General features: G+C 48.8%; 11 protein-coding genes across 11 annotated transcripts; 4 read left to right on the top strand and 7 right to left on the bottom strand.

Annotated features, from left to right (window-relative positions):
* Positions 1 to 1523: 1523 nt before the first annotated feature.
* SEPMUDRAFT_165689 (alcohol oxidase) lies at positions 1524 to 3102 on the top strand (the record flags this gene model as incomplete). The annotated part of the gene is made up of 1 exon (XM_016908184.1): positions 1524 to 3102. The coding sequence occupies exon 1, from the start codon at positions 1531 to 1533 to the stop codon at positions 3100 to 3102; it is 1572 nt and encodes a 523-aa protein (XP_016758096.1). The 5' UTR covers positions 1524 to 1530.
* A 258-nt stretch (positions 3103 to 3360) lies between these two features.
* SEPMUDRAFT_158185 (uncharacterized protein) lies at positions 3361 to 4622 on the bottom strand (the record flags this gene model as incomplete). Its single annotated transcript, XM_016907774.1, has 4 exons — positions 4468 to 4622; positions 3947 to 4311; positions 3572 to 3906; positions 3361 to 3498 (listed from the first exon to the last, which is right to left on the bottom strand). The coding sequence occupies exons 1-4, from the start codon at positions 4482 to 4484 to the stop codon at positions 3361 to 3363; spliced, it is 855 nt and encodes a 284-aa protein (XP_016758095.1). The 5' UTR covers positions 4485 to 4622.
* A 1035-nt stretch (positions 4623 to 5657) lies between these two features.
* On the bottom strand, positions 5658 to 8412 carry SEPMUDRAFT_70961 (uncharacterized protein). The gene is made up of 4 exons (XM_016909923.1): positions 7881 to 8412; positions 7275 to 7800; positions 6187 to 7213; positions 5658 to 6045 (listed from the first exon to the last, which is right to left on the bottom strand). Exons 1-4 carry the CDS (start codon positions 7960 to 7962, stop codon positions 5701 to 5703), a joined length of 1980 nt encoding a protein of 659 aa, XP_016758094.1. The 5' UTR covers positions 7963 to 8412; the 3' UTR covers positions 5658 to 5700.
* A 1290-nt stretch (positions 8413 to 9702) lies between these two features.
* SEPMUDRAFT_158183 (uncharacterized protein) lies at positions 9703 to 11957 on the top strand (the record flags this gene model as incomplete). The annotated part of the gene is made up of 3 exons (XM_016907773.1): positions 9703 to 10232; positions 10300 to 10439; positions 10506 to 11957. Exons 1-3 carry the CDS (start codon positions 9872 to 9874, stop codon positions 11955 to 11957), a joined length of 1953 nt encoding a protein of 650 aa, XP_016758093.1. The 5' UTR covers positions 9703 to 9871.
* A 115-nt stretch (positions 11958 to 12072) lies between these two features.
* Positions 12073 to 14769, bottom strand: SEPMUDRAFT_151052 (uncharacterized protein; the record flags this gene model as incomplete). Its single annotated transcript, XM_016906566.1, has 4 exons — positions 12073 to 12511; positions 12581 to 12997; positions 13051 to 13855; positions 14618 to 14769. 3 exons carry the CDS (start codon positions 14767 to 14769, stop codon positions 12725 to 12727), a joined length of 1230 nt encoding a protein of 409 aa, XP_016758092.1. The 3' UTR covers positions 12073 to 12511; positions 12581 to 12724.
* A 279-nt stretch (positions 14770 to 15048) lies between these two features.
* Positions 15049 to 15465, bottom strand: SEPMUDRAFT_151051 (uncharacterized protein). The gene has a single exon (XM_016906565.1). The coding sequence runs from the start codon at positions 15445 to 15447 to the stop codon at positions 15136 to 15138; it is 312 nt and encodes a 103-aa protein (XP_016758091.1). The 5' UTR covers positions 15448 to 15465; the 3' UTR covers positions 15049 to 15135.
* Positions 15466 to 15811: 346 nt separating this feature from the next.
* SEPMUDRAFT_151050 (uncharacterized protein) lies at positions 15812 to 16977 on the bottom strand. Its single transcript, XM_016906564.1, has 2 exons — positions 16593 to 16977; positions 15812 to 16519 (listed from the first exon to the last, which is right to left on the bottom strand). The coding sequence occupies exons 1-2, from the start codon at positions 16965 to 16967 to the stop codon at positions 16364 to 16366; spliced, it is 531 nt and encodes a 176-aa protein (XP_016758090.1). The 5' UTR covers positions 16968 to 16977; the 3' UTR covers positions 15812 to 16363.
* A 172-nt stretch (positions 16978 to 17149) lies between these two features.
* SEPMUDRAFT_151049 (isocitrate dehydrogenase subunit 1 mitochondrial precursor) lies at positions 17150 to 18699 on the top strand. Its single transcript, XM_016906563.1, has 4 exons — positions 17150 to 17235; positions 17294 to 17339; positions 17405 to 17479; positions 17553 to 18699. Exons 1-4 carry the CDS (start codon positions 17212 to 17214, stop codon positions 18539 to 18541), a joined length of 1134 nt encoding a protein of 377 aa, XP_016758089.1. The 5' UTR covers positions 17150 to 17211; the 3' UTR covers positions 18542 to 18699.
* A 336-nt stretch (positions 18700 to 19035) lies between these two features.
* Positions 19036 to 19956, bottom strand: SEPMUDRAFT_70948 (NAD(P)-binding protein; the record flags this gene model as incomplete). Its single annotated transcript, XM_016909922.1, has 3 exons — positions 19036 to 19265; positions 19354 to 19432; positions 19510 to 19956. The coding sequence occupies 3 exons, from the start codon at positions 19954 to 19956 to the stop codon at positions 19036 to 19038; spliced, it is 756 nt and encodes a 251-aa protein (XP_016758088.1).
* A 313-nt stretch (positions 19957 to 20269) lies between these two features.
* Positions 20270 to 22298, top strand: SEPMUDRAFT_127694 (RNase P/MRP, p29 subunit). The gene is made up of 2 exons (XM_016902167.1): positions 20270 to 21651; positions 21710 to 22298. Exon 1 carries the CDS (start codon positions 20288 to 20290, stop codon positions 20993 to 20995), a length of 708 nt encoding a protein of 235 aa, XP_016758087.1. The 5' UTR covers positions 20270 to 20287; the 3' UTR covers positions 20996 to 21651; positions 21710 to 22298.
* SEPMUDRAFT_165682 (glutathione S-transferase) lies at positions 20270 to 22676 on the bottom strand. The gene is made up of 5 exons (XM_016908183.1): positions 22438 to 22676; positions 22325 to 22371; positions 22024 to 22180; positions 21710 to 21931; positions 20270 to 21651 (listed from the first exon to the last, which is right to left on the bottom strand). The coding sequence occupies exons 1-5, from the start codon at positions 22602 to 22604 to the stop codon at positions 21510 to 21512; spliced, it is 735 nt and encodes a 244-aa protein (XP_016758086.1). The 5' UTR covers positions 22605 to 22676; the 3' UTR covers positions 20270 to 21509.
* Positions 22677 to 27029: the final 4353 nt, after the last annotated feature.

The raw sequence follows: 27029 nt of genomic DNA, 5'->3' as shown, positions 1-27029 counted from the left end.
GCGTACCTCCTTATAGCTATCTATAAGTATATACTTGTTCTATGTCTCCTTCCCCGTAGTAACAATACTAGTCTTCTAGTCTATACCCTATCTACTAACCTTAAGAAGGCGTTTAATAGCGGTAGTCTTCCGCTAATACTAATTAAACTTAGTCTTTACCTAAGAGAATACTAATAATAGCCTGTCTACTTGCCCTAGGTATATCTCTCTTATAGCCTTTATTACTACTACTACAATAGCAGACTTCTTATTAGCTCTTAAACCCCTACCTCTATAGCGGTTCAAATAGATAAAGTCCGAGTATATCTTTAGTACCTTAAGCTTAAGAATACGCTCCTTATCCTATATAAACTTCGCCCGTTAGACCCTCTTCTAAGAACTATTAATCTAGCTTTCCCTAATAGTATTATCTATTATACTACTAGTCTCTTCTTTATCCTCTTTAAGGGTATAACTAGTAGGATCCTAGGATTAAGAACTATACGTATTGTAGGTACTACTATAGATAGAGGGCTAGCTCTTACTAAATTAGCCTATACCTTCCTCGAGAGTTAGATTAAGATCCTCTATAGACAAGGGATCGTCCTACGGAGTAGCAGAAGACGGAGTCTATAACGAAGGTATAGTTAGTAAGTCGGAGCGATCGGTCGGTAGAATAGCGTAAGGTTAGGTCTACGAGGAAGCCCTAGTAGGCAAGTCGGGGCGCGACGGTAGAGATATAGATATATCCTCTATAGCGATCGCCCTAGTGTTTATATAAGCCGAAGTAGCTCGTATAGCTATAGTATTACGATCTGCCTTCTTATTAAAGAGTTAGTTCTAACTCTTACTAGTATTACGCTTAATTCGGAGGGGTATTTCAAACGTAGTATAAGATAGTAAGCTTATAGGTATTCGAGAGTAGTAGATACTATTATTAAGTTAGTAGATACCTACTGTTTATATATAAGCTTGCCGTCGTCGTACGCTATAAATACTACTGCTCTGATATTTAACTATATATATCGTATATAAGGTATAGGTAGTATAGCTTAAGACGGGTATAGCCGTAGTAGGCTCTTTATATTATAGTACAATACGGAATAATCTATTAAACAATATACGAAACAAACGATATAGTATTTCAACTCGTACCTACGGCTACCTGCGAATATTAAAGCGTAGGTTTAGTACGAATCTGTAGGTTGCGCGACCTATCTGTCAACCTGTCGAGAATTGGCTAAACGCCTACTAAACAGGCCCTAAGCAATGCTGCCAAATAGCAACATTAGTAGAAACCTGCGGACAGGTGTTCCGGATTACCTAAATAGGAAACCCGGAAACATGCCGCAGGTTGTTAACCTGCGGTAGCAGGTTAACAACCTGCGGGTAGATTTAAGAATATGTAGCAGGTAGATAGAGCTGCCAAAGCGTTCAATATATCAAGACTATTATATAGAACCATCAAAAGCGTTCAATACGTGCCAAGTCACCTGCGGCAGGTTGGTTTACAGATCGGCGATATGTTATTGAACAGGCCCTAAGGAGCCAATGGTCAACACTCCCTTGTTGGCGCCACTCCTCACTGAGACCGAGTATCTATGGCAATATACGTCGCAGCCGGATCCCAACTTGGGAGGCCGGGCACCCACAGCGGGCCAAGGACGCGCACTGGGTGGCGGAAGTGCGGTGAACTATATGGCGTATTGTCGCGCGGCTCCCTCCATCTACGATGAATGGGCTGCCATTTCCGGAAATCACGGGCTACGTTACGAGAACTTGTTCCAGGACTTCAAAGCAACGACGCACTATCAGGAACAGGTCTTGACCTACGATCCACGCCTCAACGCCAGTGCCTACGACCATGGGCCTTTGCAGATTGCAGCAACATCGGACACTATGGATTGGACTCTGCAATTCACGGAAGCGATGAAAGATGCTCTCGGCTTGCCTCAAGTCGACCTGAATGGTGGCGACAGTCTGGGAGTCACTTCTGGTGCATCCTCCATCCTCGCATCGAACCGTACCAGGAGCTATGCCCTGACCGCCTTTGGATGGAAAATGGCCGACCGTCCGAACGTGCACATTCGGCACGGCGCCTGGGTTAGCAAAATCCTGTTCGAGAATAAACAAGCAATAGGTGTACGATACCATGACATCAACGACAACTCCACGCATGAACTCCACGCCCGCGAGATCATCCTCGCCGGTGGTGCCATCAATACTCCCAAGCTGCTCTTGCTGTCTGGTGTAGGTCCGCAGAACGATCTTCGCGCCTTATCGATTCCGCTCGTCCTGGACGCACCGCACATAGGCTCTAATCTCTACAACCACCACTTCTCCGTCATATCTTACGAAGCCTATCCCCATGTCGAGACGCTGGGGAAATATATGCAAAACCAGACCTTCAGTCAGCAGTCCAACATGTCCTACGCACAAAACGGAAGCGGAATCCTCGGTCAAACCTCTGCTCCTTTTGCTGTCGCGCAAGGGCCCAACAACACCTCATGGGGAGGAATTAATGGAACCTATCCAAAAGAAGAAGAAGGAAAAGAAGAAAAAAATGACCGCGGCCAGCTCCTCTACCAACTCACCAACGGCGCCCTAATCCCCGGTATAGGCACCAACACTTCCACTCTCAGTGCATTCGTCGCTCTCATCCAACCCCAATCCACCGGATCCATCCGCCTCAATTCCTCCTCCTATCGCATCCCACCCCTCATCAACAGCAACTACTACGGCCACCCCGTGGACAAATCCCTAATCCTCCACGGCTACAAACAACTCCGCCGCATCATGCAACAACCCTGCATGACGCAACACGTCGTTCAAAGGGAAATTTTCCCTGGACCACATGTTGCGGACGATGATGATGAAGGGTTGTGGAAGGCTATTCAGGAAACTGCCCAGACGTTTTATCATCCTGTTGGTACGTGTGCGTTGGGGAATGTGGTGGATGGGAATTGGAGGGTGAAGGGTCTTGGGGGAGGGTTGAGAGTGGTGGATTCGAGTACGTTGCCGACTCCGCCGACTTGTCATTTACAGGCGAGTGTTTATGCTGTTGCGAGGAGGGCTGCGAGGGATATTCGGGGGGATGATGGTGATGAGGGTTGTTTTGTGTGAGTTTTTACTGGCTCTGCGACTGCTGCAGTGATGTGGCGCTGTCATTGAAGTTGGAGAAATAGATGTGAATCTTGAAGATATAATACAATGTCTGATTCGATATGTGTGTGTGTGTGTACTGCCCACCTCACCTCTCCTTCTGTAAAGAGATACTACTACCCTGTGATATATATGATAACTCTTTGCCTGGTACTCTTCATCAAAACCCTTCATTCAAATTACCCCCCCATCATCCTCCTTCCTCTTCCTCTTCTCAATCTAATAAGCACAGTTCGCCTGAGCATCATACTCCTCTCCATACTCCTCCTTCGCCAACATAGAGCACACCTGCCTCATTCCCTCGGGCGAAACTCCTCGGTTGTGAGAATCCACACATCCTTCTCCTACATTCCAGTACTATAGCAAAAAAAAAATCAGCAAACAAATAATTCTCTCACACTTTTATGGATAGGTTGGGGTGATAGCGTACCAAATTCGGATAACTCTCAGCAAGATAATTACAAGCCTCCTCACCCAAATGATCATCTTGCTGAGGAGCCGAGTCCGAAGAAGGATCGATGAGGTCGCAGCTGCATTGGTGTGCGTAGCAGCCGTTTTCGTCGCCGTCGCAGTCTTCCGACGAAGGAGAAGAGGAAGAGGAAGAGGAAAAGTCTTTGCTGCTGAGGGATTTGCCGCTGTTGCTCTTCTTGTGAGAGCTGCTGCTGCTGAGGCGAGAGGGAGATTTGGAGGGGGCATCCCACTGGGGGAGGGAGATGGCGAGGGCGCTGGGGGGAGGGGGGGTTAGATATTTTTTGTTTGTTGAGTCTGGAGGGGATGTGTATATGGGGTGAAGGGAGTGGCTTACGAAGTCGCGAAGAGGGCGAGGGTGAAGAATTGCATGATTGCTGATTGGGTTTTGAGTAGTGGTGGTTGTTCTTGTTGTTGTAGTGAATGTATTGGAAAGCTGATGATGATGCTGATGATCTGGGAGAGAGAGAGGAAGGGCAAGTCTTGCTGCTATATGTATGTCTACATTCCGACTGACTTGTCCAAGAAAATTTCCTTCTTCTTCTCCTTCTGCTTCTTCGTTTCACCGAGAGGAGATTTCTTGCTTCATGATTCGCAGGATAGGGCTCGAATTTTGGTGATTTCCTTGGAAACCGAAACCGTATTTTTGTCAAGTTGTCGGATGTAACTTGTATGAGCTCGTGGGGGAGGGGGGTTATGCTTCTGTTTCTTTGCTTAGCTACATACAATTAGCTGTCTGCTGTTCCCCTACCTTGGCCGTTTGCGCTAGACTGACCTACTGAGTTTAGTCCTTCTACTTCAACATAAATAATAAGTTTTTTCTAGAACGTTTGATGTGAAAAGACACTTTCACCATACCTCATTCGTGCATACATACACTGAGCCTGTGACTCCGCCACCACGAGTGTATAACGATGATCCCTCGAGAATGGTGGGATATTCCCAATCGAAGTCTCGTTTTTCCTTGTTTGTGTTCTCAGAAAGAAGGAAGAAGATCAAACTTGTCTCCGGACCGGACATGTAGGATCTGGAACGTAGAAGGTCAGAGCTTAAAAGGAAGTTCCCCGGAAAGATGGAAAACATGAACATGCTTTGCTAAGCTTCTTCTTTCGGCTTTCCACGGCGGGAACTAGGAGGTATTTGGATTAGTGTAGCCGTAAGAGAAAAGCTTCAATGGACCCTGAAAAGTCCTCGAGTCGGAGTGAAGGCACTCATCAATGTGATGACCAGATTTACCTCCTACATTTGTAGTACAGACACATCATCCCCCTCATCCCCATCTCTCATAGGGCCCTCTCCTTCATTAGGGCCCTTCTCCCATCAAAAACGCAACCTCTTTTAACAAAAAACAAAACCAATTACGTAGGTAATCTCCCTCCAGTCAGCAACCACCTCGTATCCCTCCCTTCTCATAACCGGCTCCGCCCCTTAGCTGTCAAAAACAAAAATCAAAAACGGCGACTAGAGAAGTAGAGGCAGTTTGTGACGGTTTGGACTAACTAAAAAGGTACCCTCCTAGCTGTAAAAGATGTTTCAGTTGCCTGTTTTTGGACGGAATTTGATTTGGGACGGTTTTTCTTTTTTGAAGTGGTGGAGTGGAGTGGGTTGGTGGATGGATGTAGGTTTGTGATGAAGGGGAGGACCATGAAGTTGGATTGTATGGTAAGGCTTTCTTTTTTTCTTTTTCTTTTCTCTTTCTTTTTCCTTTTTGTTTTTCCTTTTTGTTTTTCCTTTTCCTTTTTGTTTTCTATCAGGTTGATGGGGTTAGTTGGGGATGTGGCAATGAGAGAGAGAGAGAGAGAGAGGGAGAGAGAGAGAGAGGGAGAGGGAGAGGAACAAAGAGAGAGAAGCGCGAGCAAGCAGAGAGCCGCCATGTATACTTTTATCATCAGTCATCTATCTTTTCCTCAGCATATCCATAGTCTCAACTACAGATTACGACCAGCACATCTATAGTCTCAACTACAGATTACGACCAGCACATCTATAGTCTCAACTACAGACTACGCTCCAGACACTTCCTTCCTTTCCCCCATAGATTTTTATTTCCCATCCCTCCATCCATCCCTCCATCCATCACACTGACCCCATCTACCCCATATACGCCTCCTCCCCCCTCGTAATATACACCTGCCCAATCAACACCACACACCCCACGACCATCGCAATCGTAATAATGGGCAAATTCGTCACTGCAAAATCCCGACTACTCACGAAAATGTGTTTTCTCGCCAAAATGTCCCTCCACAGCATGCCGGCGAGAGAGGCACTGAAGGCGGTACTGAAGGCGCCGTAGTTGACGCCGAGAGCCATGCTGTAGATAGTCGCCCAGAACATGCGTTGCGAAATGGGGTCGCCGTTGCGAGAGTGGATTTCGACCCAGGATTGGAGGACGCGGCAGATGAGGATTGCGGTGCCGATGTTGGTTCCGGCGAACTGGAGGGGTGGGTTAGTTTTCTTTTTTCTCTTTTCTTTTTTCTTTTTTCTTTTTTCTTTTCTCTTTTCCTCATTTCCGTGTGCGAGAGAGAGAGGGGGGGAGAGAGAGAGAGAGAAAGAGGGAGAGGGAGATCAACTTACGTTGCACAAAACGACCGATACAAAAGCCATGCCACCGATAGATCCTACGACTCCTGTCCTACTCGTCCAGTGACTCCATCCATATGCGAATGTTGCCACCCAGCCCGATGTGACGAGAGATTGGACGAGGACAAACATTGCCAAAGCGAACGGGACCAGTTTCAGAGGGAGATGCTGTACGACCACGGTCGTGGTGGGGAAAGTCTGTCGTAGCCATTTCCACGTATCAGCGATGATGGACTGCAAGCTTCGTTGCTTCGTGGTGGTGTTTGTGATGGTGCGGGAATCGAGTGGAGGTGCTGATACGCTCTCGGACTCTTTTGGTACCGAAGCGAGCGGGACGTCGCTTTGTCGGGGTGGTTTCTCTAACTCAATAGTCATCTTCTCGGGGTCTTCTCCTCCAAGAGTCTCTTGAAAGTCCGATTTTTCTTCTTCGTTCCTGGAGTGAAGTTCACTAGGAGGTTCGGTGGTGGAGTTCGACGTGGGCGTTCCGGAGGCAGCCTGTCTGGACTCATGTCGATGTTTCCATCCATACGACAAGTCCCAGCAAAGCATCACGACAGCCCCAGGCACAGTCACCCAGAAGACGGGGTGTTCGTGGCCCGTTTTGGCTGTTGCATTGAGCACTAATATGGTAACCAGTGTCACAGTCATGACGGTCACGCCCACCGCAGCGCTCTTCTTGTCAACGTAAGGATGCATAATCTCCAACAGCGCTTTCAGCTCTTCGTCCTCGTCACTTCCAGCAGGTCTGGGAATATTGGGATTCACAGGTGGAGCATGTTTTGCGCTTTCAGGCAGTTCATGCATCTCAACTGTTCTTGGAACCAGACCATCCTGACGGAATACCAGAAGTAACAAGCAGGGAAAGAGGATCAGAACCGTGACGATCACAGGAACGATAATGTTCGCCGTGTAGACAATGAACTTGATGCCGAAAGCGCCGGCGAGCACCAAATTGGTGGGGTTTGAGGAAACGAGGACTGCGGAACCGACATTCGCCATCGCGAATTGTGCATATATCCATCTAACGCACACGGGTCAGGAGTCATTTCGTAGACAAAGAGACAGGGTAGTGCATGACTTACGCCTTGGCATTTGTGATGTTCCTTGAGACTCTCGTCATGTATGCGAGGAATGCTGTGCCGGAGAGCACGATTGGATCGTTCCCCACGAAGCTAGCGAGCGTGAAGAAGAAGATGTAAAGATAGAGATAGAGACGAATGCCATGTTTGCCACCCCTTTGGAGCACTTTGAAAGCCAGAAACCTGATCAGGCCAGAGGCATCGATGGAAATGGCAATGTATGCCAAGCTGATGAAGAATGCCATGATATCGAGTGGAGCGATATGGTTGGAGCCCACAGTGCCATCACGCACTTCTGTCCGTCCAATGGCGGTAATGGCAAGGAGGAACAGGTCGGCAATGACTGGCGCCGTGAGGAAGTTCATGGAGAGCCGCATTCGTACGAACTTGCCATGATCAGCAGTAGTGTCTCTTCTCGGACCATCATCCGGAGAGATGATTCGAGCAGCTTGCAATAGGCTTCGAGTGCCATCACAAATCACACGCGGGATGTACACGGGGATGTGAAATGGAAAAAGCACAACAAGGTCTGCGAGAGGCTTCAGATCAGTCACCAATCTATTCTTACGGATGCATGGCCAAGTATTCTTGCCATGTAATACCACTTACTGGTCAAAACGAAAACGATGAGTATGATGATGGACCGCCAATGCGTGATCCGACTGGTGTCCAGATCGATCTCCTCGGCCATAATGTGAATAGTTCGCAGGTGTCACTCGTGACTGCACGTCCAAACCGGTGGTCAAAGTCACACAGTATGTGCCACGGCGAGCTTATATTATATATGCTTCTGCCGCTCAGCGTAGCGTGCCCTTCCTGTTGGTTCTCTGTGTCTTTAAAGATTCCGAGTCTATATTGGTCAGACTTCTCTGATGCCCGCAGAGACCCGAGATCATACAGCAGGCTTCGAAAATGAGAGTCCAGCGTCCGTGTAGTGCATCCGTTCTCGTTTCAGTAGCTTTGATGCATGTCCTGGCCCCTTTGTTGCAGTGTTGACACTGTTGAGTAGGCAGAGATACAGCTGACGCCAAGACCTACGAGCAGCTAGAGAGGGATATTCCCTGCGCTATGGGCGTGTCAAGGTCGGCTACGACGGTCAAGAAGAGAACGGAGGCCAGGCAGCCAAGACGTAATACTCAATGAACAAGACTTTTCGTCAGGCAAAGAATCATAATCTGCAGCCTGTTGTCGTAGTGGACTTGTCTGGGATCAGTGTTTCTGCACGCTCACTCTGCTCTGTCTACTCCAAGACTCCCCAGCCAAAATAAGAGAGCCTCAGAGATGTGACTTTAAACGCCCTCGTCGCCGGAGGTAATGGAACAGAAAAGGTGATTATTGTTGCCAGGGAGCAGCTCTGTTTTTCCCCGTGACCGTGCTGATCCGGGCTTAGTGGACGTCTGGGTCTAGGGACACTCGTCTCCTTGGGTACCTCTTGGTAAGTTGGTATAGCACAGGCTGCACAGCGGGCCAGCGGCTACAGAGTCTTAGTCACCACCAGTGGCTGATGTGGCCGACGGGCAGAGGTATATGGCCGGCGGCCGCGCCCACAAGTTGTATGATGAAGTTGTATATGCTCTCGACGAGTCGGACTGCTGCTACATTTCTATGTTATCTACCTAGGCGCGAAGATGCGGAGGGGCAGACCGACACCAACATACTGTTTCGACTCCTGGCGTGCTCATTGAAGCAAATGTGAAAATGCTTGATGGAGTGGCTGTATATGGGAGACGGCGGGGCGGAGGGCGGAAATCCAGTCAATGGAGGACTTCTCTGAGAGAGGCGGGGGACGACAAGGTGTACGACGTCGATCGGTGTTTTGCTTGGCAATGATTCCAATCGTGAATCGTCCTCGTCGTCGTCACCGCCCTGTTCCTCGTTCACTGGTCATCAGCACCCAAATGACCCAACTCAACTGCCATCATCACAACACCGCCTCATTGGGACACTTCCATGCACTTACATGCACTGCATGAAGGAGTGAAGTGAATGAAATGCAGCTGTACCTACTGCCGCCAAGCGTTGGCTCTGCTGCCCAGCCGCAAGGGCCACGTCTTCCTACGACGAGCTTGTCTACGGTATTGTCTTCCGTCGTATGAGAATAGCAGTCCTGTAGTGGCTGATGGACTGCCGGCCGTGACGTGGAAGAGCGACAAGCAACGGCACTTCTGAGATTACTGAGATCAAGCATTGGAAGCTCGCACACCATTCCAAAAGGGAGAAGGAGTACCCGCCCTTGCTCGCCCTCTCAATGCAGCAAAGGCATGCCAGCGACGACGACACCTCCATGTCTCCTTCACAAGATCAAACCTCGCCAAGACTCATCCAGCAGCAAATCTGTCTGTCAGTGTGTCGAAAATGGCAATTCACTTGCATGCACTTCTGAAACGCCTCTGGGTACTCACTCCCGCGCCAAGCGAGTAAGAGGCGGAGCCCTTTCAGCCAGACGTTCAGTGCACGATGTCTGCTGCTGTCCAGAGATGCCAGTAGTGACGGGTCAGTAGAGAGCGAGCCATAGATATGAGGCGTTGTGCACGCCCACATCGCCCACATCCACACTCGCTCCATCTTGTCCCATTGTCTCTGCTCGTCGCCTCATCCAGATGTCTCCCGCACCAGCATACAACAATCGTATCTCCTGGCGCGTTGGCGACGATGGCGACGTCGACGCCTACCGCGAGAGCATAGCACTACCGAAAAAGAAAAAACAAGGCTTCGTAGCCAAAGTACGATCCACATTCACTGCCACGGATGGATCCCTTCGACCATTTCGACTCCTGAAAAGAGACGTGGGAAAGCTCATCAAGCGCTATCGTTCAGACTGGACAACGTTCAGCCAGGTCATTATTGCAAGTGCCATATTTGTCTTCTTCACCAATCTTCTGCCTGGTATCACCTTTGCAAGCGATCTATATGCCTCTACGGGTCAGAACTGGGGCACCATCGAGATTGTATTCAGCACCGGTATGTAAACGATGCGTGATTGGATAACCCCCCAAGCATCTACATACGTACTCACTCCCGAAACCAGGTCTCTGCAATGTCATCTTTTCATTCTTTTCCCTCCAGCCCTTGACCATACTCGGTGTCACGGGACCGTTTTCCGTCATTGCAGAAAATCTCTACACCATGATAACCGACTCCATGGGCGTCCCGTTCCTTCCCTTCATGGTAAGTGCAGCAGCAGCAGCAGCACTGGATTACCAACGTGAACGCTACTGACCACTGAGCCTTCAGGCATGGACATTGATCCACACCTGTTGGATGCTATGGTGTCTCGCAATCTTCAACGCCCACGAATGGACCATGCTTTATGTCACCGATTTCACCTGCGAGATTTTCGGCCTCCTGACATCGATCATATACTTCAGCAAAGCATTCCAAGAGTTCCGAAGGGGCCACACCGATATGCCTCTCGATGCTTTTCTCTACTCCGTGATCGATGGCGTAGGTACCTTTCTTCTGGCGCTCTTACTCTCCTCCGCGGAGAAGTGGGCGCCTCTCTTTCCGAGACACGTCCGGTCTTTTCTTCGACAGTACGCGACTGCGATCGCAGTCATCTTTTTCGTCGGCATCGGCTACCTGGGCGACGTCGAAGCCCTGGAGAAGGGCAGACTGTCCACCAGCAGTGAGCGATTTGCACCCTCCTCGCCCGAACGTTCCACCTTCTTTGTCCAATTCTGGGATCTCCCTGCAGGCTACATCGCAGTCTCGATGCTCTCCGGCGCCATCGTCACCATCCTCTTCTTCTTCGACCACGAAATCAGCACCATCATGTGCACCGCCCAACGCTTCCGCACGCGCAAACCCAGCGGCTTCGCATTAGAAATCATGCTCCTCGGCCTCACCACCGCCATCTGCGGCATCCTAGGCATCCCACCCGCCAACGGCCTCCTCCCCCAAGCACCTCTCCACTCCGAAAGTCTGATGCACACTTTCGCCGACGACGAGAAAGAGGAGATTATGCTGCCTGTCAACGAGCAGGGCGAAAAGAAAATCATTTACCAACCCCTACCCCGCGTCTGCGAACAACGCTGGTCCCGATTCCTACACGCAGGAGCAATTCTCGCCTGCATGTCTCCACCGCTCCAACGTGTGTTGGGCTATACACCCACCAGCGTCCTCGCCGGTCTGTTTATTTTCATGGGTTACCAAAATCTTTCTACAAACCCTATACTGAAACGATTTTTTTGGATTCTCACTCCGTCTTCGCAACTCCCTTCTCTATCCCTACCGCACCAACAACAACCGCAACAACCACAAATACAAGTAGTACAGCCCCAGCCAGAAGTGTGCCAACCACCACCAGCAGACTGCATCCCCCCCACAAACACCACCACCAACCCAAATCCATGCGGACGTGGATACTGGTCCATACACACCTACACCCTCTTACAAATCACCATTGCAATCATCGCATTCGCCATCTCCCTGACGTCGGCCGGTCCGGCGTTTCCTTTACTGGTGGTGGCATGTGTGCCGATGCGATTGCTCGTGGTGCGAAGGATTTGGAGTCGACAGACGCTGCGCATCGTGGATCGATGGTCGTGTCGAGAGGGTTCACCCGAAGATGACGAAGATGCCATGCGGGGAGAGGCTGCTCTGCTCGCGGGCGAAGGGCTGAATACCAGTCGGGTGGAGACGGGGTACTACAATGCTCCTCCGTTGCTGAGCGGAGAGAATGTATGAGAGAAAGAGATTGATAGATTTCCTTTTGTGATGATTTGGAAAAGGATGGCGTTCTGTTCAGCGTGTATTTTTTTTCATATAGAGGATCGGGAGCCAGAATTTGCGTATACCATTTCTTCATCTAGCTACGGTACCGATCCTTACTCCCTACCTTTTCGCCTCTTCGGCTCTTGTTTCTTGACTTATACTTTCCCGGACCTAGTCTTGCTCCTCCTATGCTTAATTGTGAATGAGCTGTACTGAACAGAAACAGCCTCAAGGTCTTTCAGCATACGACTCCGCTTTCGTGTCGCATCATCTTCATCATCCTTGTCACGTTGCTTGCCCAGACGTGTTTGACAATCAGCAAATGGATATCTCTTCCGCTTGGATCCTTTAGGTCTCTTCGGCTTCATCCACAACCGCAAATCCCCATCAGAGAAAACATTTGCGGGTCCTGCCTCCAGCTTCGCCCCACCATTGGGCCTATGACTCTGTCCGGCCTGTTGGGCTCGTTCCTGAGCAGCGGCAGCCTGTAAAATATAACGCTCGGGGTTGTATGGTTCCCAGGGATTCTTCAGATAATCAAGAGGTTGTTCGTCATCATCAGCTGCATCTATCTGTCCTGTTCTGAGCCTGCTCACCTCTTCAGACCAATTGTTCTGTGTGCGATCGGCCGTCAGATTGACACCAGGCCCATTTTGCTCCAGATGATGATGCTCCAAATGATGACGCGGCAGACCGGTGTCCGTATTAAATACTTCGCCAGCCTCGCCGAAAGTCCCCACCTAGGAGTCAGCAACTTCCTCAATCAAACTTCCGTTTCCCTTGCTGCTCAGACCAAAGTATGCTCCAACAGGCGAATTCTGCCAGAGTTCCGGTACGACAACATGACTGCCTTCCTTTTTGTTGACCCAGCGCACCATAGTTGGATTCAGAGCATTGGAGTCGCGGTCAGCAAGAGGAGTTTCGCCGGCCTCGGCTGCACGAGCAGCGTCAATCTCAGCGCGAGTCCGGCGTTTTGGAGCTTGTTTATGGAGCAGTTTGTTGATGGTTTCCATCTGTGACATGTCAGTAGAGACACACTGTAAGTGGTTCACCAGACTGAGCCTACCTTTTCCTCCTCGTTGCGCTTGTCGGACAGATTCTTCCTGCGTCGAGCCATCTCTGCTCTGCGCTGGACATGCTCCTCTTCCGTGAAGTGCTTTTTCTTGAGTGCTTCATTAGACAATGCCAGCAAATCACCCGTTTCTGCGCCTTCAAACTCGACCATGACTCCGCGTTGGCGCTTTGTGAGCTTTGACAAATCAGGGGTCGCGCTTCGTGAGTTATCGTCATCCTCATCGCTATCATCATCCAGCTCGTCTTCCTCGTCGTCGCCGTTGCCCCCGAGCTCATCCTCTTCCTGAGACTCTAGCTCAGACAACTCTTCGTCATCGTCATCTTCCGTTTCCTTGGCTTCGACAGATTTTAGCGCGCCTTGGGAGGGTGCTGTCACAGTGACAGTCGGTTTCGCTTTACCAGACGCGGTCTTTTGCGTGATGACAGGCGGGGGAGGGTGATCGTCCATGTCCACATCGTCGTCCTCTTCTTCCGCGTCATCTTCGCTGTCTTCTTGCGCGAGAAGCTCCTGGTCGCCATCGCCCCCTTCGATTTCCCCCTCGGCGTCCTGATCGTCGTCGAGATCGTCACTATCGGGGTCGACGACAGTTCGCGGATTGCGGGTCGCTCGTGCCGCGCGTCGTGGCGGGGCTGGGGTGGTGTCACTTTCGCTCGGCGTATCTGCATATGGATTGGGCGGGATGTTCGAGCCCGAAGTGGCCTGCCTGAGTTTGCTGGGCGGTGCCTTGACCGTGAGACGGAGGGATGTGGTCTTGCCGTTGGCGGGGCGTGCTGCGACGGATGCTGAGGACGAAGAGCTGATAATACGCGCGTTAGTTCGAGTGTATGGCTGGGCCGAGTGTGTCGCGGCGGCAGCTGGGTTAGAGACAGTGCGCTTGGAGCGCCGCTCTGCAGGCATGCTGGGGAGGAATAGAGAGCTATGTGATGATGGATGGCAAGTCCCGGCGGTGGTAGTAGTGGGGAGTATGGGTGGGGTGTGGGCGGTGTCGACGTGGCGGTGATGGAGTGTGGGTGTAGGGCGAAGTGGTGGGAGCGGTGGACTGCAGTGAGGTGAAGTGAGGAGAGGTGAGGGAGGGGAGGGGAGATGAGATGAGGGAAGGCGCAGTTGTGTTGTGTTGTGTGGCTTGCTCTTGCTCTCGCTCTTTCTCGCTCTTGCTCTTGCTCTTGCTCTTGCTCTTGTTGTTGCTTGTGATCTGCGTGGGCGTGCGAAGACAATGGCGTGCGGCGACTTCATCTCATCTCCTCGTTCTTCTTTCTATCTCAACCTTCCATTGACTCCCCTTCCCGCCCTCCCCTCCTTTTCTCCCATGCACGCGCTCGACTACTGCCGCCTCCACGTTCCCTCGTTGCTCGCCTCCACTCGCTTGCACATGCCGTGTCGGTGCCAGTGCCTGCCCACCACTACCTTCGACCTTATCACTTGCACTCCCACTCCCACTCCCACCAAACGACATTGCTTGTGCTTGTGCTTGTGCTTGTGTGCTGGTGCTGGTGCTTATGCGCCCATGTGCTGGTGCTTGTGACACGGTTTGGTGATAATTTGATGGATTACTGCTTACCCGCTGCTACCGCTGTCTCGTCCTCCAATAGTTCGAGCCGCCGCCGGCGGATGATATGCTGGCAGTCCTGCTGCGCCAGATGCCGGTGCAGCAGTGCTGATTGGCGTTCCGCTCGACGTCTTCAGCCGCTTGTTGCTGTCGGTTTGATCCATCGTGATGGCCTGCTGCGATGCACTTGGTAAGCATAAGAACCATCGCCAAATACCTTAGTGAAATATATATGGAGCTGTGTAGGATTGGAGCGCCGATCCTCCGCAAAGTGGAGCTGTGGGGCCAGTGAGCGGCCGATGACGCCGGCCGGTCTCTCTCTCCATTTCACTTCACCTTCGAGATTCTCATGGTATACGAAGGTGGCCGATTCCACTAACTTGACCCGCATCATAATATCGGCGAAAGCAGAACCTTTCATCTTATGTTAACTTTTCATCCTATCGTATCTCATCAAGAAGCACAACAATTAATTCTCTTCCAACCTTCTCTCTCCCCCTCTACTTATATGTCTTGATTCCAGAGTTCCATCACCCAAAAGCCTGCAAACTAGCCATACTCCCCGGATATTCATTCCTCTGCGCCCAACTCCTCACATTCTCAAAACTTCTACATTGGTGATATTCCGGCTCAAACCGCACCTCATCCGCAATCACAAACGGCTCCAACGTGGGATCCGCCAGACACATGATATCCTGTCGAATCCAATCCACACAATGTTGAATGTGACAAGCAGTCTGCAGAGTTTGATTATACCCGTCTTCTGCATCAAAGCCCCATTCTAGTCCAGAGCAGTCTCGTGGAGTGAAGCCAGACGGGTCAAGGAGGCGTTTGTGGATCATTTCGAGGCAGTGGAGACTGTGGAAGACGGCGACTTGGTAGAGGCTGTGGTTTTCTGTTCCCGGAGGTAGTAAGGGGGGAGTGGTGGGGCGTTTGGCGAGTGTTTGGTCGAGAGCTGGGAGGTGTTTGTTGTGGAGCATTACGATGCCGTTCTTTGGGAGGAGCATCCATTTCCAGAAGGTCTGGTTTTGGAGGCGCGTCCAGTAGCCTTCTTTGATGCCGAGGTATTCGACGCCTTCTCTCTTGGTGAATAGGTCGTGATCTGGGGGGTGTGGTTAGTGAGAATTGTGAGGGATAGGATTCATGGGTTGAGGTATGCGCTTACAGGAGGAAGCGATGGGGTCGCGCGCTTTTGCAATTCGATGGGCGATGCCTTTCCTGTTTTCTATCACGAGAAAGACCAAAATGTTTGCGAGTTGAAGAAGTACAATCCATTGCCACCAGGGCCGATTGCGCCAGAAAGATTGCCGACGTGTTGGTGTTGGTTCACTCCCTGCTGCTGCTGCGTCATCGTCGTCGTCTAGAGGATCGTTTGGATGGAGTGCACTGTACTCGTGCGACTTGGGCATTAGATGGTGCGTCTGCTCTGGTCGCTCCATCTTTCCGGCAGACCAGTGAGGTCAATACTCATCTGATTCTTGAGTGAGCAGCGTTTTTGTGCCGATTACAACTTTTTCGAATAGTTAGTGCGCAATGGACAAAGAGTGAATCATACATGCCTGAAAAGGGCTTGAATAGAAATAACAAAGACATTATTAGTGACTAGCTCGGATTTCACCTGTGACTTGTATTTTCCGCTTTGTTTACTCGCTCAGGCACTCCTCAGAGACCATTCGCATTGGAGATTAGATCTGTCGTAGCATCATGTTATCAAAAGCGATGCTGTTTATCGCTTCTATGCACAGTCATGGCAAGATGTTACAGCTTCGATGAACCAGTCACCTCGCCGACCCAGCTGTGCTTGCCTTCCTTGAAAAGCTCCATAAACGGCTGTCTCTTCTCGCCTTCTAGATTGCCAATATTGAATGCCGCAAAGCCTTTTATGGCGGAATTGGAAAGCCATAATGGCGAGCCCTACGAACGCATTGTAAATGACTATATCGAAAACTCACAGCTTTAGCCGCTCGAGGAAGCAGCAAGAACTTACGCAACTCCCACAGAAGTGCCTGTACAGTGTCGCACCGCTCTTGGTAGCTTTGTCATCATACACCTTCAACAAGTTCTCGCCTTTCAAGACGGTGATGTGGGATTTCATAAATCTGTGGTTGTACATAAAGGCGCTTCCGCTCGCTTGACGACAGTTATCGCAGTGGCAGAGAACGGCATTCTTGTCTTCGCCTGTGACTTCGATTTGTACGGATTTGCAGAGGCAGGTTGAAGTTCTGGTGGCGATGACGGGGGGAGCTTTGGTCTTGGTTGCGGATGACATGTTCTGGGCTGAGATGGGAGCGGAAAAGAAGGATGTCAGGGGTGTTCGTAGGATGGTCTTATTCTTGGTGACTCGAAGAGATATGCTCGTCATGAGGTGTGTTTCGCGGGAGATGTTGTCGAGAGTTAGGAAGTGAAGTGGTAGCAATGGAAGGATTCGGAGGAGGCGGCTTAAGGAAACGAAAGTGGATCCCTGCAGTCCATGCCATCCGAGCCGGGAAAGAGCGCCGGCTTCTGCATATGAACTAGAACTACCTAAACTGCTCAACTCTCTTGCGGTGCTGTCCTCCTCCTGTCCTTCTGCCAACACCACCACCACCACCCACCAGTCGCCCAACATGTTCTCCCGACACGCCGTGCAGGTAAGCGTCCACCCGTGCGAAGAACTGAACATGACACCGCTGACCCGACTCTCTCCAGGCTCTCCGAAGCAATGCAATCCAAACACCTTCTATCGCCGCTCGATGTACGCGAACACGCAGCGACCCGATGTGGAATACCGCCGACGCAGAATCTGACTTGAGGGAACAGCATACGCGACCGTGTCGTCGGACATCTTCAAGCCCACCAAGTTTGGTGGCAAGTACACTGTTACCTTGATCCCAGGTATGCGCCTGCAAAAGCAAAAAAAGCCGACGTCTGATAACGCCCAAGAGGAACTAAATGGGATGCGCAACAGGTGACGGTATTGGTGCGGAAGTTTCGGAGTCGGTCAAGACCATCTTCAAGGCCGATAACGTGCCCGTCGAGTGGGAACAGGTCGATGTGTCGGGCATGGAAACTGGCGACAAGCACTCGGAGGAGCTCTTCCGCGAATCCATTGCATCGCTCAAGCGCAACAAGCTGGGCCTGAAGGGTATCCTCCACACGCCCGTCACACGATCCGGCCACCAATCCTTCAATGTCGCCCTCCGACAAGAGCTCGACATCTACGCCTCGATCGTCCTGATCAAGAACATCCCCGGCTATGAGACACGGCATAAGAACGTCGATCTGTGCATTATCCGTGAGAACACCGAGGGAGAATACTCCGGTCTCGAGCACCAGTCCGTTCCCGGAGTCGTCGAGTCTCTCAAGATCATCACCCGCGCCAAGTCAGAGCGTATCGCCAAGTTCGCATTCTCCTTCGCGCTTGCCAACAACCGCCGCAAGGTCACTTGCATCCACAAGGCCAACATCATGAAGTTGGCTGATGGTCTCTTCCGCAACACGGTCCGCAAGGTCGGCGAGGAATACCCTACCATCGAGACAAACGACATGATTGTCGACAACGCCTCCATGCAGTGTGTATCCAAGCCTCAACAATTCGACGTCATGGTCATGCCCAACTTGTACGGTGGTATCCTCTCCAACATTGGTGCCGGTCTTGTCGGCGGCCCTGGCATCGTACCAGGCTGCAACATGGGTCGTGACGTCGCCGTTTTCGAGCCTGGATGCCGTCACGTTGGTCTTGATATCAAGGGCAAGGATCAGGCCAACCCAACTGCTCTCATTCTCTCCGGAAGCATGATGCTGAGACATCTTGGTCTTGACGACCATGCGAACAGAATCTCCAAGGCAGTCTATGATGTTATCGCCGAGGGCAAGACACGAACACGCGACATGGGTGGTGAGGCTACTACTCACCAATTCACCAGGGCCATCTTGGATAAAATGGAGGCACAATAGTTGATGAGACGCTCCCTCATCGGCAAACGGAATGTGAGATACAGTACTGCATGGTGTAGCTAGTTGACAAGCATCCTCTGACATTTTCTCGTTTGTCTTGATACCTATGCGTAGATCAATGTATATTGGAACAAACAGCGTGGACTCCCACACGCCCCAACTCTTTTCTTTTCCACTCTGCTTCACTACCGTCAGCCGCTATCCGCGAATTAATTGTCTACCCCAACCAAGAAGCTATCTTGGATGTGCGATGAGGTTGCAAGTCATCAACTACATTTACCTTACATTTGATACGCCGACCATGTAGCAGAAGCAAATGACCAGAGATGGACACCGCATGGTCTAGTGGCGTATTCTACATCACCTACAACTTCATTTGATTCTTCTGACACTTCACGTTCATTCTTTTACACATCAGGTAGGTACATGTAGGTATTGTATATGAAACCTTCTCTCTCCCCCCCCTTTCTCTCTCTCTTTATCTCTACCTACTATTACAACTCCCGGCACGACCCATCCAGACCGAAAATCTTGCCAGATAAATTCTCACTCATACCGCCTGCTAAAAACAATACCAAATTGGCGATTTTGTAGAATTCTGCTGGAGTAGTAGTAGTAGTCTGCTGAGATTGTATCGCGGATTTTTCCTCTGTCTTGATCAGAGCGGTCATGTGCGTTTGAGCTTCTTGGTAGGCGAGGGTAGATTGTTGGGTTTCTGATGGTGCTGTTGTTGCTGTTTTTAGTGGGTTTGATCAGTATACGTGGTTAGAGGGAGAATCGCGATAGGAAATGTAATTGGGACACGAACGAACCTTCTGGTATGATGATGTTGGTTCTGATGGAATTGCTGTTGTCTTGGAATTGCTGCATGAGGGATTTGGCGAAGTCGATCTGGTTTTTTCGAATATATTTTATTCGTTAGCATGAGATGGAGGACTCTCTCTCTCCGGAGCGGAGCTTTCGCAGACCATTTGTCTTTTGCTCTGACTTTCAACTTCATTTACACTCCCAGGAGCCACTGTAATGATGGAACCTTGCCCGGTCTCCCTCATCACATTTCCAATAGCTTTGGTCAAGTTTGCAATACCTGCTACATCATCATCATCATCTTCCTTCTCGACAAGATTCATAAGCGCATCGAATTTGCCTCCCAGACTCTCGAATTTCTCTTGAGAGGCTTCTATAATCTTTTTCGGCGTTTCAAGTTCTTTGATGTCGACTTGTTCGAACTGGAAATGTGTACCCAGTCCGGCATTGAGGGAGTGATCTCGAGGACGTGTGTCAATGCCCAAGACGAGGGCGTTGGCCTTTAGTAGAGTCTTGCAGATCACGACGCCCAGAGGAGAGGAGGCATTTGTTACGACGCAGATTTTGTATTGGAGGTTCAGTGGGTTGGTCCTTTCTATGATGGACATGGTGGCTTGAGAGTGTGAATGCAGTGAAGAGGATAGAAATTAGTAATTTTGCTGGGTTAAGCTGTAGTAAGTACATGAAGTAGAATTGAATCCACATGGAAGTTCTCCATGGCTGGCAGTAAGGTCCGGACGAAAGGTACAGTACCTTAGGTACCTAAGTAAGGTATGCTTGTTCTCGAGAGGTTGAGGGGGGAGGTGTTGTTCATGTGATGTGCCCGTTCGCTCACTTTCAATGTTCTGCTGAGTCAGCAACCTCTATCAAGCTCACAATTTCTCCCGCCAGTCATATCATCACCACATTCCACCATGTGAGCACATATCTATCCCGACCATGGCTGCACAGCCCCCAGAACACATCGCCGAAGAGCTGCTCCAGCGCGCATACGAGCCTGAAACCGCCAGCAGAATCTTCAACGAAAAGGTCAAAAAGATTCCACTTTTACTGCGGCCCACTTCACCAGATCCGAGCATCAACGCGCGCGCGAAGCGTCAATACGATCGTCGCCAGAAAGAGAAATTACAACGAAAGTCGAAGAAGCCAAAGCCTCTCTCCGCAAAGCAAAAACGCGCATTATGCGTCTACGAGATCCCCAAGGACCAGCGCAAGTACGCCATCTATGAGCCGCTGCATCGTATGTGGTGCGACTACATGCGAGAGATCCTTGGCTTGAAAGCAGGCAAAACATACGTCGATGCGAGTGGCGCGGGTCCCATGCTGGTGACCGCCGACTACCATGGTGCTCTCGTGGAGGTTGTAAGGAGCAGATGTCCAAGCAGAGTAAGCCTGCGCGGGATTGTGGTCAAGGACACGAAACATACACTGGAAATTATCACGAAAGGGAATGAGTTGAAGATTGTGCCCAAGGAGCAGACTATCTTCAGGTTTGAAGTGCCGTTGGAGGAGAAGGAGGAGGAGGAAGAAGGTGGAGAAGAGAAGAGGAAGCCACTCGTCTTCGAGCTCCATGGACATCAATTCGAGTACCGGGCACCTGATAGGGCGAATAAGAAGTTCAAAATGCATATCGATCCGGATTTATGATGCAGCCTGGAGACTTTGCCCCAGAATTCATTCACGAGCGTGCTTGTTGGCTGTAAGTGTGAACCACGTAGCGAGGTAGGGTCATTCATGTCGCGGAGCCGCGCTACACCTCTGATCCGAAGCAAATCTTCGCACACTGTTCAATCACCGACTTCCCAAGCACGTCCCGGCTCAGTGGCAGGTCCGCCATACTTGTCACCATCAAAAGGCTCCTGACATTCGTAACTACAACAGCGCAAAGCAGCCTATGTCATGTCACTGAAGGACGCCGGGATTGGAATACAGGTATACATCCACCAAGAAGAGGATCACACATGTATATGACTGCGTTCCACTCAATGGCAGGTGTCATTTCCAGCTTCACGCTTGGGACTGTGTTGCCCTATGCGGAATTCTGGGACTAGAGCTATGTAGGTAAGGTCGTCGCCGACTTAATCTATAGCTTCGCCCTACACATCGCATTGGTTCGTCTGTGCCTGGATTCCGTTGGCAAACTCACGCAACGAAAGGAGTCTTACTTCTTATTATACGCCCCTCCAATACCCCTCTGCACAGCAGGCCTCGCCGCAATACGATCAATCCACTTCAGAAGATGTGGGAAACCTTGCACTTCCTCCTTGGTAAAGCCACTTTTCTCCCAGTTCTTGACCCATGGCCTAAGGGTGAAAGTCAGCGATCCGACTGTGACCAGCTGAGCATACCGAAACGACATACCAAGTCTTCACATCAGCGATACTATATTTCCCCTTTCCATTACCTGCCAGATACTCCCGTGGCTCTCCGGTGTATTTGCCACTCAGGTGGATCTCCAGCACGCCAAAGACGCGCAGAGTCTCGTTGCGGAAACGCGTAATTGCGTAGGGGATCTTTTCTGGCGCCGCACGAGTGAAGTGGTTGACTTGGCCTTGGTATGGAGCGCCAGAGCCATGCCAGAAGCTTGGTGCGGCAAGCATTGTGTTAGTGAGGTGTGCCGGTCGGTACCTATGTTGTATGGGTGTGGATAGGTGGGTATAGTCGGCTGAGCTTACAAAGTCCACTGCAAAGCTTGATTGCGCTCAAGATCGTCGGCAAAGCCAAACTTGTCTTGTTTGTCGGCGAACTTGAGGAGGTAAAAGAGTTCGGCCGATGTCTCGTGGACGGTGAAGGGTGGGGACTGGGAGTTGTCTACCAAGACTGGAATTCGACCTGCGGTGGTGGTGATGATGGATGTCAGACACCGAGCACATGAAGTTGTCCCAACTTCTCCCTGGCGCTGTGCCTCTATACTCTACAAATATGGAGCTCAAGGCAAAAGACAATATCCTCGAGCATTGGTACTTGTGGACTCACCATTCGGATCTAGACGCAAGAACCAATCTTTCTTTTGCTCATTGGTACTGCACAATGAAGTTTAGACGATGCACACAGTACAGGTACAGGTAGGTGGTTGTTATCTTGCTTACGAGATATCAATGACGGATGTGGTCCACTCGGTGCCATACGCATCTTTCAACTCCTCGAGAAAGATCTGGACCGCTTGACCATTGGGCGTGTTTTGTGTGATGAGATGGAGGCCTTTGGCGTTCTTGACGTCCGCTGGGGTCTCGTCGGTATAGAGAGAATGAGACATGATGAATTATGGTATGATCTATCGTGCGGTGGACGATTGTGATTGTTCTTGGAGTAGTCACGGCTGTCTTATAGGGCCCTCATTGACAGTTACATGTATGATGATGATTCCAGGTACATGTATGTAAGGACTGATGCAATACACTCTACGCAATCGAGTGCCCCTCAGGGAAGCTCTCCCCGCCTTGCCCAGCCGCACGTCAGGACCATAGGGACTACATTAAGGGGAGGAGGGGTACTAGTGCACTATGTATTTACAGTACTTTTACGTCGCTTATTATGTATTGTTATAAAATGATATATGTCAGTTCATAAGGTGTTACGTGTTACGAGTAGTACGTCAATATGTTATATTACAAGTAAAAGTTAGAACATAAGCTATCTCTTACGTGTCTGTAGAATCTTATATATAAAAATTTTTATATATATCGAGTTTCTCTTACGCTACATCTTACGCGTCGATTTTTGCTAGCGCTTTTTATATTTGTCCGTCTCGTCTATAAAGTATATTCTTCTATATAGTACGTTAAGTACATACTATCGTATTGTACAAAGAAAGCGCTATAGCTTTAAGTTACGAGAAAAAGATATTTACGTAAGTGTAGTTTGAGCATGTAAAATTTTCTAAACGGTAATTCCGTCGTATAGTCAAATATACACCTCCTAATATTTGTATACGTTTTCTAATAATATACGTATTCCTATATCAAGCAGATGGATTATCTATCGCGGGAGTCTAATCCGAGCGTATATACCTAGTCTAACTATTATTATACAGTAGTATAAAGGTAGTATAGGTTAATATATCTATATATGCTCCTATAAACTACGTATATAAGAATTAAGCAGATAAGAATTATAGCGCGATAGAAGGGTTCGGTCCGTATCGGATATATATACCGAGTCTAGTCTAAATATAAATGTGTTCAAACCTATATACTGCTATCTATTATCGCGACCTCTAACCGTTACCTATCGTATTAGTATATCTAAGCTGCCCTGTCCGCTTGTCCTCTATAGTCTAATCGTTCTATCCGGCGTCTAGAATATGTATCCGAAATACTATATAGTATCGGACTAGAGTCGTAGAGTTAGAAAGGGCCTAGTACTAGATATATATATAGACCGTATATACAGGATGTTGTCGAGTAGAAGAGGAACTATATATGCTCGAGGATATATTGCTATCTGTTCGTATTAGCTAAGTAGATACGAACATTAAACATAAGAGCAATTGAATTATACGTATATATAATAGTTAGATCAAGAACGAAGAGTCCTAGTTAATATACAATAGGTCTTGTCCTATTGTCGCCTTAACTAGAGATAGGCCGACCGAGAATATAATCCTATCGCTTACGTTAACTAGTATAACCTATTGCTTCTTGCCTCGTAGTACTAGCAGGCTAATAAGAAGAGCGTCGGCGCTAATCTTGTATATACTAAGGCTAGTAACTTAATTAATACTATTAGGCTGTAGTAGGGAGATCTTTAGAAAGTAGAACTGCTTGTTAGTACCTATATCTAAGGTTAGGATTTGGTTAATACGTATAGGCGCTAGCGACAAAATCTCTAGGCTAGGTTAAGCGGACGCAGTATTAAAGTATATAAAGTCTCCGCAATATAGGGTCGTACGACGCTCGGTATATAGATTATCGAAAGAGACTATCTTCTACTACTTAAATAGTACCCTCTAGAAAGCGGTTACATTTGGTCGGTTATAGTCCTTCGTAAACGTAGCTAAGAGTAAACGAGCTAGCTCCTTATTTGCTTCCTTGCTAAATGCTAGGAGGCCTAGTGTCTTGTAGGCCTATTTGACGGCTAGCTTACTACGAGACTTAATACTAGTGTAATATACATCGTTTTCCGGAATCGCGTTGTACTCGATAGCTTCCTCGGGGTCGTCGCTAAGGACATTACGCTAGAGGACAGTACGCTCGGATTGCGGTAGAAGCCTGTCGAAGAGCCCTAGACAGTTAGAGTTAATACGACGTAGTTAGTCAACTAAAGGGCCCTTAGTTTGCTCTATACTTCCTATTAATAGAAAGCGAATAGTTATCTCGAAATTAATTCGCTAGAGGAGATTACGCTCTAGATTATAGTAGTTAGTAAGGTAGATTATACCCTTCAGGATGCGGTAGAACTCCTCGCTAGTTATAACATTAAGGTTTATAGCAAGACTATACTTAGCAATAAATGCTAGATAGTAGAGACTAGTATAGAGGTTTGGCCGTATGTTATGCTTCCTATATAGAGCAGACTTGATAGTTACTCTCTCTTCCTCTTCTTTATCTATAGCTATACTCTCTATAGCGGTAGAAATCGGAGTAGCAACAGAACTACTACGAGAATCGCTATAGGGACCGCGCGTACGAGATGTACGACGAGAGCTACGACTACGACTACGGCTACGACTACGGCTACCGCGCGCTGTTGGCTCGTTACTTGCCTGCGTGTCCCTACTATTGTCCGCAACCGGCGCTAGTAATAGTATACGACTACCGGCGCGGCTAGGTATCTTACTAGCTAGATTTGTAGATAAAGCTATTGCTAGGCCTTATTATAGGTACAACCTACCCTAGTAGGTATATAGGGTAGGTTAGGTATTGGCAATACCTAATAGGTATAGGTATTTAGCTAGGTATACCCAACCTATCGGGTTAGGTACAAACCTAGTAGGTATTGCGAAACCTAGTAGGTATTGCGTACCTATTAGGTATTGAATCTTCGTATATAGAAATAAAAAACCTAGAAACCGGGTACCCTAACGAGAGCGAGGAAGCGATTTATTTGGACTAGGTATAAGAAAAGAAACTATATATAAACCCGATATAGATACGAAAGTAAAGATTATAGTTAAATTGAATAAAGAAACTCAGGATTATATATACGCTATACTAGAAGTTATAATATTTTGAATCTTAAGAAATATAGTCGGTAAATATAGTCGGTAGGTAAACTTTATACAAGCTTAAAGCAATCTCCCTATAATCGTCTCGTAGTATCCCGGAGGCACTCTTACGCAAGCTTGAAGCTTAGGCGTACTAATTGCCTTAGCTCCTCTACTACATTACCCTCGTTATCGCTAATCGTATCTAAGTTACTAATCCGTTCTATAAGATCTTTCGTCTGCTCTCGGTCTTTACTAAGGATCTCCTATAAAGTTAGAGTACTAAGAAGCGCTTAGGAAACCTCTATAGCCTCCTAGGCGATAAGAACTCTAGTATTGTACTTATCGCTATCTCCTTTCTAACCCTCGGAGCTCGAATGATGCCTTAGGCTTGAATTTTAGGGTATCGTAGGGTCGTCGCTTAAGAGGGTCTGAAGCTAAGCTACGTATATATACTAGAAGCTCCCTTACGTATCGGACTAACTTAATAGTAATACTAAGATATACTAATATTATGTCCGGCGCTAATACTACTATCCTCTACGAGTACGGCAAACCAAAAATTATATCGATACGACGTCGCGTTATTAAGTTGTCGCATACCGCTAATACCTAGCTATACTAAGAGAATTACGGCGATAGTACGTAAACCTACAACTACATCGGACAGCGTATATATTAGTACGAGGTAATTCGCAGAGGTCTAATAAGTATAGTTTGTATAAATAGTCTTTCCGTATCTTAACGTCTTCCTCTTAAAATAGTAGTATTTCGAACTGTAGTCTAAGATCAACGGCTTACTCGATTTCGAAACGGTATATTTTGACTACTCGATAAGATTAATATAGGGAATCCATCCCTAGTCCTTACTAAGTATATAGTTATATCTCGTTACGTTGTCGTTATATCGATACGTAGACCAAATCTACCTTATATACTAGGTAGCGCTAAGAATTGTTCTGAGACGTAGCTAGTACACGTCTTAAAACAATCAATAGCATGTACGTATGCCTCGCGCAATTATTCTAAGACATATACCCTACGCAATTGTTTTGAGACGTATGCCTCGCGCAATTGTTTTAAGACGCGTACGCCGAGTGTAGTCGTCGCGAGTATAGTCGTCGCGAGTATAGTCGTCGCGAGTATAGTCGTCGCAAGTGTAGTCGTCGCGAGTATAGTCGTCGCAAGTATAGTCGTCGCGAGTATAGTCGTCGCGAGTATAGTCGTCGCGAGTATAGTCGTCGCGAGTATAGTCGTCGCGAGTGTAGTCGTCGCGAGTATAGTCGTCGCGAGTATAGTCGTCGCGAGTATAGTCGTCGCGAGTGTAGTCGTCGCAAGTGTAGTCGTCGCGAGTATCGTTAGAAGGCTCGTCGAATTGTTCTAAGACGCGTACGCCGAGTATAGTCGTTACGAGTAGAATTGTTTTAAGACGTATACACCGAGTGTAGTCGTCGTAAGTAGAATTGTTCTAAGACGCGTACGCCGAGTGTAGTCGTCGTAAGTAGAATTGTTCTAAGACGCGTACGCCGAGTATAG

The sequence above is a fragment of the Sphaerulina musiva genome, assembly GCF_000320565.1.
Source record: "Sphaerulina musiva SO2202 unplaced genomic scaffold SEPMUscaffold_9, whole genome shotgun sequence".
Lineage (NCBI taxonomy): Eukaryota > Fungi > Ascomycota > Dothideomycetes > Mycosphaerellales > Mycosphaerellaceae > Sphaerulina > Sphaerulina musiva.
The sequence above is the reverse complement of the archived record's forward strand: the minus strand, read 5'-3'. Positions and strand labels throughout refer to the sequence as shown.

Excerpts from the sequence above, each read along its gene's own strand:
- SEPMUDRAFT_151051 (XM_016906565.1), bottom strand. The coding sequence starts at position 15,447 with ATGATCCACAAACGCCTCCTTGACCCGTCTGGCTTCACTCCACGAGAC.
- SEPMUDRAFT_151050 (XM_016906564.1), bottom strand. The coding sequence starts at position 16,967 with ATGACGAGCATATCTCTTCGAGTCACCAAGAATAAGACCATCCTACGA. Across the intron at positions 16,520-16,592 it reads GGCACTTCTGTGGGAGTTGC|GGCTCGCCATTATGGCTTTC; the intron begins GTAAGTTCTTGC and ends ATGCGTTCGTAG.
- SEPMUDRAFT_165682 (XM_016908183.1), bottom strand. The coding sequence starts at position 22,604 with ATGTCTCATTCTCTCTATACCGACGAGACCCCAGCGGACGTCAAGAAC. Across the intron at positions 22,372-22,437 it reads ACATCCGTCATTGATATCTC|TACCAATGAGCAAAAGAAAG; the intron begins GTAAGCAAGATA and ends TTCATTGTGCAG. Across the intron at positions 21,932-22,023 it reads CAAGCTTTGCAGTGGACTTT|CTTCTGGCATGGCTCTGGCG; the intron begins GTAAGCTCAGCC and ends TGCCGCACCAAG.
- SEPMUDRAFT_151049 (XM_016906563.1), top strand. The coding sequence starts at position 17,212 with ATGTTCTCCCGACACGCCGTGCAG. Across the intron at positions 17,340-17,404 it reads ACCTTCTATCGCCGCTCGAT|CATACGCGACCGTGTCGTCG; the intron begins GTACGCGAACAC and ends TTGAGGGAACAG. Across the intron at positions 17,480-17,552 it reads CACTGTTACCTTGATCCCAG|GTGACGGTATTGGTGCGGAA; the intron begins GTATGCGCCTGC and ends GATGCGCAACAG.
- SEPMUDRAFT_70961 (XM_016909923.1), bottom strand. The coding sequence starts at position 7,962 with ATGGCCGAGGAGATCGATCTGGACACCAGTCGGATCACGCATTGGCGG. Across the intron at positions 7,801-7,880 it reads CATCGTTTTCGTTTTGACCA|ACCTTGTTGTGCTTTTTCCA; the intron begins GTAAGTGGTATT and ends AGCCTCTCGCAG. Across the intron at positions 6,046-6,186 it reads TATCGGTCGTTTTGTGCAAC|TTCGCCGGAACCAACATCGG; the intron begins GTAAGTTGATCT and ends CCACCCCTCCAG.
- SEPMUDRAFT_127694 (XM_016902167.1), top strand. The coding sequence starts at position 20,288 with ATGGCTGCACAGCCCCCAGAACACATCGCCGAAGAGCTGCTCCAGCGC.